This window comes from Polyodon spathula, chromosome 2 (assembly GCF_017654505.1).
Source record: "Polyodon spathula isolate WHYD16114869_AA chromosome 2, ASM1765450v1, whole genome shotgun sequence".
Classification (NCBI taxonomy): Eukaryota; Metazoa; Chordata; class Actinopteri; order Acipenseriformes; family Polyodontidae; genus Polyodon; species Polyodon spathula.
Window position 1 is genome coordinate 49,672,495 of NC_054535.1, and position 11,570 is coordinate 49,684,064.

The 11,570-nt window shown below is 37.1% G+C and overlaps 1 protein-coding gene across 6 annotated transcripts in view; it reads right to left on the minus strand.

Annotated features, from left to right (window-relative positions):
- LOC121297547 (caspase-3-like) overlaps window positions 1–11,531 on the minus strand; it is a 29,479-nt gene extending 17,948 nt beyond the window's left edge. Inside the window, exons 1-7 of one of the 6 annotated variants that reach the window (XM_041223931.1) lie at window positions 11,385–11,529; window positions 9,973–10,061; window positions 8,153–8,310; window positions 7,669–7,797; window positions 7,007–7,182; window positions 6,668–6,785; window positions 5,385–6,004 (exon numbers count right to left, since the gene is read on the minus strand). In XM_041223931.1, the coding sequence (XP_041079865.1) occupies window positions 5,775–6,004; window positions 6,668–6,785; window positions 7,007–7,182; window positions 7,669–7,797; window positions 8,153–8,310; window positions 9,973–10,061; window positions 11,385–11,432 (948 nt within the window). In that variant the 5' untranslated portion in view covers window positions 11,433–11,529 and the 3' untranslated portion in view covers window positions 5,385–5,774. Of the gene's footprint in view, window positions 1–5,384; window positions 6,005–6,667; window positions 6,786–7,006; window positions 7,183–7,668; window positions 7,798–8,152; window positions 8,311–9,972; window positions 10,062–10,267; window positions 10,375–11,384 lie in introns of those variants that run through there. The other 5 variants (XM_041223923.1, XM_041223915.1, XM_041223909.1 and 2 more) reach the window with 5 other exon arrangements.
- Between the last annotated feature and the right edge of the window lie 39 nt (window positions 11,532–11,570).

An 11,570-nucleotide genomic window follows, 5' to 3' on the forward strand; every position in this document is an offset into this window, starting at 1 on the left:
GTAAACTGATCCCTCAATCTTGGGCAGGTGTTGTGGCTCTTGGTCTCACAGTTCTTGCCTGTCAGAGTCTGTCTTGGTATACCGTCTTGCCAGGTTTGAAATTGCTGGCCGTGAGCACCCAAGATGACAAGCCACATTATGCTGCCCTAGACCAGCCTCTAACTGACAATTGCACGAAGGCGCTGCTCTCTTGACAGACGTGGCATGTTGTTCTTTTTTCTGTTATTTTCTTTATTGCTTTTATTCAAGCTTGCAATTCAACAGCTGAAATCACTCCATATCCAGTCAGTGACACTGGAACCATTTTTAAAATGGTGGTGCTGAAAGCCGTTGAACAAAACTGTAACCCCTGTATATGATGGAAGCCATGCAAAGCCAAGTGCTGCTACCGCACACCCAGCACCCCTGTATCCAGTGACCCATCAACTGTCTCACTAATTAGGTGATTAAGTGCATATGCTTCAGTCATAGTCGCTCAAGTTTGGTCAAGGATGAATGAATCGAGTGATTAAAAAGAAATCAAAAACATTTTGTCAATGTCCATCATCACTACCTTATTTTTTTGGAAAATAAATGTGTTATAATAGTGATGTTTCTTTTGATGCTCGGTATATATAATTTGGGGTTTGGTTTTGGTATTGCACTTTAATACAGGATTGATCACTTTGTATTTTCTTACTTTTGTGGATGTTACGTTTTGTGTTTTCACAGGTGGTGATCAAGGCCTTCTGGGCAGTGGAACCAGTTTAATTATAATCTGGACTTTCCCTGCTCTTTCTCTCCTCCTTTTTGTATGGGAATTAGTATTATAGTTTTTCCCAACTGTTTACACACATTTCTTGAAACAATATCTCATTTTCTCAAAACTACTAACACAATGCTCAAAACAGTTTGTTGACTCTGCAAAACTTCACAGATCCTCTGCTAAATGAAACATTTTTTCCAGACACAGGAAATGAAGCCATATACGTACAGCATCTGTACAGCTATATGGTATACAGTACCTGTAAGCAAAAAGGAAATGTGTCAAGGTATAAAGACCCCAAGCAAAAAACATTTAGGCAGCATCCTGCCTCTCATTTCTGTCTGGCCACATGTTTTCCCTGGCCAAGCAACAGGGCAAAAAGGTCCTGGCATGGCGGATCCACCCCTGGTATGTGTCAGTCCCTATATCCCCACAGGTCTCCTCCATTGCCTGTTGTAGGGTCACTCGCTGGTGGGAATTGCGGTCGTAAACCTTCCAATGCCAAGCTGAAAAAAACTCTTCTATTGGATTGAGAAAGGGACAGTATGGTGGAAGGTAAATGACTGAAAAACGGATGATTGTGGAACCAATTGTGGATGAGTGCAGCATGGTGGAAACTCATATTGTCCCAAATCACAACATATATTTTCTGCTCTGGCCCCTCTTGCTCATTCTCTTGGGGTGGGGTGAGATGATTGTTTAGTGTGCCCAGAAAAACAAGTAGATGGGCTGTGTTGTATGGGCCGAGTGTGGCATGGTGGTGGAGGACCCCATGATGGCTGATGGCTGCACACATTGTAACATTTCCCCCGTGCTGGCCAGGGACATCCACTGTTGCACGGTGGCCGATGATCAAGCTCAAGTATTTTCTGCCGAAGAAAACATGACCATATCAGAACAACATCAAAGTGAATACTGTTTCTGTGCCGTGCAGAACAAAATGCTGTCAATTTCTGTACAATACTCACATGCACATATTGATATCGCATCTCCTTCACCCGGTCAGTGTTCCTCTCAAATGGAACACGATTTACCCGTTTCATCCTCATTCAGTTCCTCTTCAGGATGCGATCAATAGTTGATATGGCAACATCGTGCATGTTGGGGTTCCTTTCATTGTCCTCTATGATTTGTGCTTGAATTCCTCTCAATCTAATGGCGTTGTTAGCCAACACCATGTCGACAATTGCAGTCTCTTCTTGTAACGTAAAAATACGTCATCTGCCACTAGCAGAGGGTCTTCTTTTGACTCTGTAAACATACAGTATATACAGTTCCGTATGTTGACATATAGGTCTACAATTTCCATTTTGATACATACATGAAAACTATATCTACACTTCATTTCAGTATTGACTTACATACTGTACTGTAAGTGTACTGTAGATAACACAGCAGAATACTGAATAATGTTTACTTACCTATTCTCATTTCTAAATGTCCGAATGATTGAAGCCACAGTGAAATGGCTCAAATTGGGCTGCACCCACTGTCCAGCCTCCCTCATGCTCATTCCATGGTTGATGACATGATCTACCAGTGTTGCACAGATTTCATCAGAAATATTTGGTCGTTTTGGTCTGACTCTTGCTCTTCCCCTACGTCTTCCACCCCCTTTGTCCACTCCATGTGGCTCCATTGACCTCTTTTATTCATTCTAAAGCTCTGACAAATAATTGAACAGTTAAGCAATTTGAGTGTGCACAGGTGAAGCGTGAATGAGGTCAATTGGGAATTATAGTTTGGCATTTTCAGCTGTATATTTTCCATATGAACACCGGAGTTTTCTTTATGAAAAGTGTGCTGAAAGCAGAGCTATGTGTGAATTGTTTTGCAAAAAGAGTGAACTGGAATTGCAATGTGAATGAATACAATATGCTATGTTCTGCAGAGGTGGTTTAGGGTTTTGATACGTGTGCTTCAACTTTTGATCTTCGTGTCTATAGTTTCAGTCAATGTGTAAACAATTGAGAAAAACTGTAACTAATAATTATTGTCTGGAGTTTACTTACCGTTTGGAGCCGAGTTGGGTGATATTGCCCCATATAGCAGTTAATCAGTCAGACTCAAACAGCAGCAACACGACAATATCCCTATAATTGTGGATATGGATATCGCCTCAGCAACATTATATTTTGGTGCGTCATTTATTTGTTGTATTGTGGGCCGCTGCTGTTGGTTTGAGTACTGCCAATGCTTTGTTCTGTTTTACCATTTGCTTTGTAAATGAATTAACTGCTGTTTTGAGCACTCGTCTCGGGCTTTCATTTATTTGCGAGGGGCTCGTGTGGGGAACACTGGGTTGAAGGAAGGTTGTGGAACCCGGTTAAGAAGGTGCTACCCCTCCAGTTAAGTTTTATGGCTAGGTCATCAATTGAAGCATTCCGTCTCCTATGAACATGTGTCTCCCCCCCCCTCCCCCTCCCCCCGGACTAATTTTCATACATTAAAATGAAGAATATAACTTTCCCCGAACTGAGTAAGCAACAACGCACGAGAAATACATATTGTAACGTTGAGCGCAAATAAGAATCCAGACGACTGCAGCCAGATCTCATTCTCTAATTTTTGAAAACAAGCATTTGAATAAAAACGTTTGGCACATCTCAGGCACATGCAACTGTTTATTTCTGGCCAATCTAAATACCTTATCTCTATTTTCAATGTTTTATTGTCTTCCATGTTATAAACATTTCCTTTTTCAATAAATACAATTTATTTTCTGGCATACATTCCATTAAACCATCAAAGGGCATAAAACATTCTTTTTTTTTTTTTTTTTTAGAATTTTATTAATCTGCAAATTTTGAAATTATGCACTGTTCAATAATATGCATTTTCAATTGGCATTTAATTTTCAATATGACATGGATCCATGCATTGGTTGCCACTGTACTATTGTAGATGCAGTAAATAAGGAACGAACTAACGTTTCAGTAAAGCATACAACTGTGCAAACGTGGTGCAGAGGCAATCGACTGCAAATATTGAAAGCGAATCGGACTGTCCACCCTAACTAGTGAATACTAAAAGTTGTAATACAATGTATACATGTTACATTTCATCACTTAATAAAAAGGGCTTGTGTTTTAATATTTCGTCTAGTGTCTTCTTGAGGTAACAATTGCGATAAACAGCTATTTAAAGTCATTTTTATTATAATTTGTAAAGTGTTCCATAGTTACAAACGTAACTGAAAATAGTAAATTTTCTTATAGAGTAAAACATACATTGTACAGCTGAGTTTTCAGCTTACTTTTGTTCATGTCCTTGAGCCATGTGGTCAGAGGGAAAGTGTCAAGTATTAAACAACTCTTAATACAGAATACAATGATTAAGAAATAAAAAAAAAAAAAAAAAAAAAAAAAAAAAAAACTGCCACAGAACCTTCTGCATTAAGACAAGTATTACAAAAGTATTATAAAGCAGTACTAGAAAATTACTACAGTACAAGTACCACACAACAGTACTATTCCATAGGGGGGCCATTAGTCTCCACCCCCTGGACTTTTTTTTCATAAAATAATCTATGAAAAATACTCTGTGGTGACCATATTTTGTGTTAGGTGTTGAACTTTTTTCACTGGGGACTAGATTTCATAATGGGGAGTTTTTTTTTTTTTTTTTTCTTCAATTCACTGACCCTGTAGAAACTGAAGCCAAAAAATAACATTACATAAAATAACACAACAGTAAAAATGTAACATCGGTGAATTTATTGCAGGTGATAAATTTTATTTATATTGTCATCTAGTCAAAACACGTTAAAATGTACAAAAAAGACATTTAAAAAAAAAATCAACTGTTACTGTTTAAACAGAATGATTAAACAAATAATCCATAAAATTATTTATTAGAATGGCGCTCACAACCGTATACATTGTGCTGCTATTAACTTGCTGAGCACGCTGATATTGTTATTTACTTAAATATAGCTACAATAGCAAAACTGGGACGATTAATTATTGTATTGTTTCCGACCGGGATCAAAAAAAATTAAGGCGGAAAACTGACACTCAACTTTCCCAGGATTTCTGGTAACCCTAATGTAGCTCCCTGAGACATTTTTAGTTTTTTGCTCTACTTGTTTCCTCAGAATATGAACTAAACCGCAAAATGTTTACTTCACAAGTTAATAGTATACTGTAGTTTGTTTCCGAAAGTGCACCCTGTTGCTCATATTGAGGTTTAGCAAGTGTTTACATTTAATTTCCCAAGCGGACTTTGTTGTTCACACCAAACGTACCTAAGCGTACCGAGTGCAGACCACACCCTCTAAACGGACCTAGTGTGAACATAGCCCTATTCCTATGCAAAAATAATAATAATAATAATAATAATAATAATAATAATAATAATAATAATAGATATGCTACTGTTTAACTGAAATAAAACATTAGGAATACGGTGAAATTAAGATTAGTCAGAAGAATATAATACTCAGATTAGTCAGAAGAATATAATACTCATTTTAAATCCTGCAGAAGAAATAAACATCCCTGTAATTGGAATGCCAAAAAATTCCATTACATATTATCCTGCATAGAGAATAATAGTAGCCTAGTTGCAGTGAACAATCTACATTTTTTTTTTTTATGATGAAGATTACAGAGATTACATGTGAAAATAATGAAAGTAATTCAAGTTTGTATTTTTTTTTTAATAGAGATCAATGACTCTTGGTGAGAAATGATTAAGAACAAGTGGAAAGACAAATTTCGGAGGGTTGAGCAGTTAACAGAAACATCAGCATAGACCTCTGTGCTCACCTTATAAACCAAGGCTCTGGTCGATTAAAATCCCCAACTTTTAATATCTGTTTCTAATACATTTGCATCCCTTATCTATTCAGTGGTTATAATTGCATTTTCAGTGTTTAACAGTGAGAACCTGCTGGTATGGATACAGTTATTGCTCCCGGTTAATGTATTCTTTTGAAAGTCTTCAAATGTTCTTGCAAAAACAAACCTCTACATGTTTAAGTTTATACAAGCTATTCAAAACCACAAAGAGGATATCACAAATATAATTAATGTGGGAAATACACTTCTTTAGTTAGCATTGAGACGATGCATGGAATCTGCTTTTTGTAATTGAAGCCTGCAATGGTTGAGGTGGACTCAAATTCCAGTGCCACCTTGTGGTTAACCCGTGTAAGGATCTGCATGAGCTCCAGCTCCCTGCCGTACTTGCTCAGCACATCACACAGGGACTGGATGAACCAGGAGCCACTTGCAGTGTTCCTCCAGGAATAGTAACCTGCAAATGAACAAGCATGTTAGTAGCACACTTCTCCTGCCATGATTTGGAAAACATGCAGAAAGAACGAGGAAGCACAAAAACTGATAGAAACTGAAAATGCTGTCAATACAAATTGGCATTCATCAAGAAGCAGTAGATAAAAAAAGAAAAAAAAAATCTGCAAGATCAAAGTACTGCTCTGGTTAACCTCTACACAGACACTCATACACTATCTTGGCACGCCTCTCACATTTTCATTGTGCAAACCACGAATGAGTCACCTGGACTTATGCTTATAGTGCAATTCTTTTTAGTTCAACGTGATCAATGGCACAACATGCCTACAACAAGTAAAGAAAATACTGCATTTCAGATATTTCATAGATTTATAAATAACCAAAAAATCCCCAATGAGACTTTCCCTTTGGGTTTGTATACATAAGGTGGATGCCTTTATTATACTGTAATGTACTCCCTTAAAATATATATTAAAGAAGCTTGTAGCTTTGAAATCACCCAGTGTCTTGTTCTGTCTTTCATCAGAATAGACGTTCAAATAGAGGGCTTGGATCTACAAATCTACTTTTAGGAAGCACACAGAAAGATCTAAACAATGTGATCCTCTAATATAGCTTATTTTAGTAGTCGATTATTAAAGTCAGGAAATGGGGTGGAATTTACCTGGAGCAGTGGAGTACGCGTACAAGAAATCAGCTTCCACAGGGATCTTCTGGGGAGAGCTGTCACTTTCAATACTGTCAGATTCAATACCTCCGTCTAGCTCTGTTCCTCTACAAGCCTACATTAAATAACATAACAAATTGATAGCATCCAACTATTTGACTTATTAAACTCATACATTGTCTACCAAAAGCAAACTGGACACCCATACTAGATACATAGAATGTGAACCTAGCAAGTAAACAATAATCCAGCTCTAGTTTTTAACAGAGTTGCCGTAGTAAAGCAGATTCACCATGGAATATATATTTATATTTTGTTTTCTCAAATAACCATTACCTGTATGAAAAACAACTTCGGCTTGCCAACCAGCGTCTTGCAGCGGTCTCCCCTGAAAATGCTGGTCAGTCTTTTCATTTCGATACAACCGTCCGTTCCGTAAAGCACTCCTTCATCTCCATGGCTCAGCAGAGCACACACAAAAGAGGCCTCTTTGCTGTGATCTTCCCGGGCAACTGAAACACAGCCATGACTGTTAAGACTCGGCAGGTATACTGAGAAAAAAATAACTGTCATGTAAGTTTTCCCATTTAGGATTACATTTGATTTTCTCAAGTGAAGGGAATAGTAAGAGAATGGAATTGGAAAAGTCCAATTCCAGCTTATCTGACTTGAAGACTTCATTTTCTTCTTTTAAAAAACAGTAATTATCCTTTATACCCTCAACTAGAGCATGGCATAGTGCAATATTAATATAATTGAACATTTTCTGCAACATAGGAGTGCTTCACTGTCTGGTAAGGCCCTTCTCGTAATGTTAAATATCCTTGCCTCTGTCATTTAACAGCATGAGGCAGGTCTAACCAGACAGTAAAGCACTCCTTCAGGTTCTACTGCTAAATTATTTAACATTTTTAATTATTTAACATCCCTCTTGGCAAGAGCTGTGCTTGGATAACATGATGGGATTTCTCTCTAGAGCCCAGAAAGTTTCCACTTACTAGATTGTAAACACTGCTCGATCTGCCTGCAGGTCTGGTCGTTGAAAACCTTTACTTTATAACCCAGCATTTTGAAGCTTTTCAAGAGATTTCCTGCATCCACATCTGTTCCATTTCGAACATTCATTCCTGTTAGAATCTGAAAGAAGTTATCCACACATACGCAGCAACACACTGTAGTTCTCTAGTTTTTAAAAGACATAGCATTTGTGAATTCTACTGTAACGTAAATACAGGTTTTATTATATAGTTAGTGCAGACATAATGACAATTTCTTTTTCTGCTGCAAGGTCCTTGGATTTATTAAATTGACCTATTAGACTTCTAATGAATCTTCCACAAGGTACCTCCGTGGCATTTTGAAATGTACAAAAGTAAGAAAATAATCCATTAAATCAAATCAGATGGATTCTAAAGAAATGAAAAATGAAATGAAAAGTAGCATTTAGGTCCTACATTGAGTATTGATAGTATCACACAGTACCTGTCTTTTTATCAAAGTTCTTGTTGTTAATTATAATACACTGGCCGATGCTTGGATAGTTCATGTTATATCTGTAGGGGTGTGCATGGTCTGCCTTGGCATCCACCTGCATGTCTTCATCATGGGGCTGCTGAACGGTTCTAGAGGAAGAAGATGCACTTCAAGGCGCATAGTACAGTGAGTGCAGCAGCAATGCAAGTGAGGATTCAACAGTTTTTTTTTTTTTTACATGTGATTCTGATCCAATTGTCATTTTCTAAAGCATTTTTTTTTTTAAATGTCATACAGTACTGTAGCCAATACATATTAGTAATTTAAGTAAATTAAAGGCTCTCAGTTTGACAATGATCTATGTAAATATAGTGAGTGAAGCCCTTGTTCAAACAGTTTCCTAATCAACTGGTGAACTGACAAGATGCAACTGACACCTACTGTATCTGTAGCATTTCCTTTCTCTAAGGCTATGTACACACACACTGCAGTTGGCTCCACAACCGTATTTACAAACTGCACTCACTGCAGTTGTCTGTTATACCCACACACCTTTCATTGCTGAAGTGAGTGCACTCCCTGTTTAAACAAACCACTGAACTCAAGCCATCATTACATGCCGATCATGAGGTTTTGTGCGAGAACATGGAGGCTGTGTTTTTGTTCATGCTTATGGAAGAAAGTGCTCTATGTAATCCAGCGAGAGCTCGTCAAGCACAGCTATGCGCTTTTCTGCAAAACCAGCGGAGATGCCTTTTTGCTTTTTCTGCACTGCTAAATACAGTGGTGACGATCTGCAGTACCATGACAGTAGATCAAAACATTTAGCTGATCTTTCAACCAGAAGGCTGGTGGGAAGGACTTGAGTGGTTTCCAAATAATTGGATTAAAAATGTGCACATGTCTAAGAAGTCGTCTATGCATCTCTCTCATTTACTGAGACATTTCCTGGAGTGCCAAAACACATAGATGAGACGTTCAGTATCAGTGGAAAAACGAGTTGTGGTGGCACTGTGTCATTCGGGGATACAAATGGCCCCATATTATTTTATTTAAGTTGTAAAACCAAAAATACAATTTTTTTGTTCTTACAACAAAATATTATACAACTGTGCTTTGATTAAATAAAGTATATTATATGTATGCACTATTTACTATTGTTATGAATTTACTATTCATCAATATTACAAAATCAACTTGGCTCATCAGATCAGGCACACACACACACACACATATATATATATATATATATATATATATATATATATATATATATATATATATATATATATATATATATATATATATATATATATATCCGATAACAATGACATCATTAGTTGCGCAGAAACCCACTGAGCACCAACTGCGGTAGTAATACACACACACACATACACACACACACAGGGTTAGTGCGCATTAACTAACCAAACTGAATTAATAATCACACTCGATACTTGTTCCGAACAGGATTAATTATTGTGGTTGGCGCTGCCCTTTGTAACCAAACTGTGTATGTATACAAACCGTATTAAGACCAAAAGGTGAACTCACAACCGCACTTAACCTGTGTGCACGTAGCCGAAGTGTCACATCTTTCTAAGATAATGTGGGCGCTATACGGCAGCACCCCCTAGAACCAACCTGCCTAGTTGTATTAATACATACAGTATACTAAACCATGTTAAACAAAATGTATATCGAATAGAAAATGTAGACTACCTAACAGTATACAGTTTGTTACCCTCCCACTAACAGTACCATAATGTCAAAAAACCTCATCTATCAACAAAATAAAAAAGACAACCATAAACACAACAGCATCCTACTCTTTCATGATAACAGGTTTAGCATCCACAGCATCTCCTCCAGACTTAAGATCTCTCGAGTCCTTTGTCTCTGCCATCATTTTTTTCTTCTAGAAGAAAGAAAATCTGCTGTGAGACGAATACTAAAAAATATATATCACTGGCTTTTAAAGGTGCTATTCCTTTACTCATGGTTACATCACATCTTTGTTGCTAACTGAGCTACACAGCCAATAGCAGCTGCTGTTCTGCAAACAGGCATGCTGATGATGTCATGTTTAGTCAAGAGACTATAATAAACCAGGCAAATATTCACCCAAGTGGTCTCAAAGATGACATCAGCTAAACAAAGGAGCTAGTACTTGTGGCACAATGAATTGAGGTATGTGTTTTTATCCCGTGAAGACAGCACAACCGGTACAACTGAAAAGCAAGCAAGACAAATGCCAGGTCACTAAACTTAATTTTTTGTTAATATCTGAAAAAAAGTGTTTCAGTAATTATTTTTTTGAATTTTTCTTTTTGTACAGATGTTTTCCAACCAGTCTGAAATACCCAATTTGAAATGTTTTTTGACATCTCCTCCTATTTCAAGTTTCATGACGCCTAACACATTTGAGATGTATGACATTGCAAAAACCTGGTGTGAAACCCAAAATAAAGGATTGTAGTGGATCACTTTTAAAGTTCATAAAATGTTTCATGTGACACCAATGTGTCCCTCACATGCACTTTTGTTTTTATTTTTTTATCTTTTCACATGACATTTAACTTACCAAATATTGTTGGATATCAATTTGTATAGCGTGCAATGATAGTAAAACCAAAACTAAAACGTTGTGTTTGATTCCATGAATAATTTAATGAACCCATTATACCTTTGATCTTTGGGCGGAAGTTATTTATTTACAGTAGTTGAACCAAATGTGAAGTTAATATAGAGTATTTTCTTTTCAAATCGGCATTTAACCAATAGGTATTAGTGAATGATATCTGAATTACGAGTCTGGCTTTAAAATGTAATCAGAAAGCAAGGTTGAATATAAACAGTTCAGATATTATATCAGTAATCCACGGACTGTGCGAGATGCATACACACAGAGCTAAAAATACTGCAAGTACCGGCAGTACACTGTGTAACATAATAAGTTAAAACAACACAGCACTGGAGTTCAGAAAAAAAGAAAGAAAAAAATTGAGTGCTTTCCAACATCTTAACAGTGAACTTATATCCAACGTTTAAATAAGTGAACGTAAATTCTTAATGAAGCTACTGTAGTGCAACCATTGAGGGTTGTTTAAATGTAAAAGCACGAGAAAGTTATTCGTAAATTAAATATTAAATATCATAATTCGCATACAAGGTACCTACCACAGCTGTACAATATAATTTTGCGGTGTTTTTCAGACTGAAAAAAAACATAACTACTTACAACTGGGACGACTGGTTCCTTGTTCGCAATCTTTAATGAACAGTACATTAAACGTTTCGTTACGTCTATTGTTCTCAGCTTTATTTTTCGTTTGGACCGATTCCAACCCCCTTCCTCTCCACGAAACAGCCAGCAGCCACAGAAGCAGATTAGCGCAGTTTCTGAACTCAATGAAGATGTACTTCC